This window comes from Nanorana parkeri, unplaced genomic scaffold (assembly GCF_000935625.1).
Source record: "Nanorana parkeri isolate BGI_ZX_2015 unplaced genomic scaffold, ASM93562v1 scaffold4392, whole genome shotgun sequence".
NCBI lineage: Eukaryota > Metazoa > Chordata > Amphibia > Anura > Dicroglossidae > Nanorana > Nanorana parkeri.
This window is the reverse complement of record NW_017310655.1, coordinates 1-685: the sequence shown is the minus strand read 5'-3', so window position 1 is coordinate 685 and position 685 is coordinate 1. Positions and strand designations below refer to the sequence as shown.

General features: G+C 53.1%; 1 protein-coding gene across 1 annotated transcript in view; it reads right to left on the bottom strand.

The window, feature by feature from the left end:
- LOC108803890 (ankyrin repeat and SOCS box protein 10-like) overlaps positions 1–572 on the bottom strand; it is a gene marked incomplete at its 5' end in the record, with an annotated part of 14,728 nt that extends 14,156 nt beyond the window's left edge. The window contains one exon of the mRNA XM_018575679.1: positions 305–572. Within this exon, the coding sequence (XP_018431181.1) occupies positions 305–572 (268 nt within the window). The remainder of the gene's footprint in view (positions 1–304) is intronic.
- Between the last annotated feature and the right edge of the window lie 113 nt (positions 573–685).

Sequence of the window (685 nt, the reverse complement as noted above, 5' to 3'; positions counted from 1 at the left end):
GTGAGAATCTTGCAATGCCTCATGGGATGTGTAGTTCCACCCACAGCTGGAGGACCGGAGGTTTGTTACCCCTGCTATAGATCATAGAGGGGTCATATAGGAACCATGAAGAGATCCAAATCAGGCAATTAGCTTCTATAGCAGGAGGTCAGTAATGGCGCAGGCCTCTTTATGGGACTATGTGCCCCTCCCACAGCACTAAATATGATCTGATTGGTCAGAACACACACATCATGAAGGTTGGGGGCCTCCTACGTGGGATGAGGGGTAATAACACAAACTGGGACAGGCCACCATGACTTACTGGTAGGACTCCGGTGTCTTGCAGTAATGGAGAGGCAAAGCCCCGTCTTGGGATTCCACGTTGGGATTGGCGCCGTGTCTCAGCAGTAGCCTCACACATTCACTATGGCCATGTTGGCATGCTCCATGAAGGGCATTCTCTCCACCGGGGGCAAAGTCAACATCAGCCCCCTTCCTGAGGAGGAGCTGCAGGCAATCGGAGTACCCCCGACTGGCCGTCACATAGAGGGGGCAGGTGTATTCCTCTTCATAAGTCAAAGACCAGATTCCTGAAAGACACAAAAGAAGGTTGGGACTCCCAGCTGTCCTCACCTGCCCACACTGGGGGTCTTATACACCCTCATAACCTAGACCAGCCAAACTCCGCCCCCTCCAGCTGTGG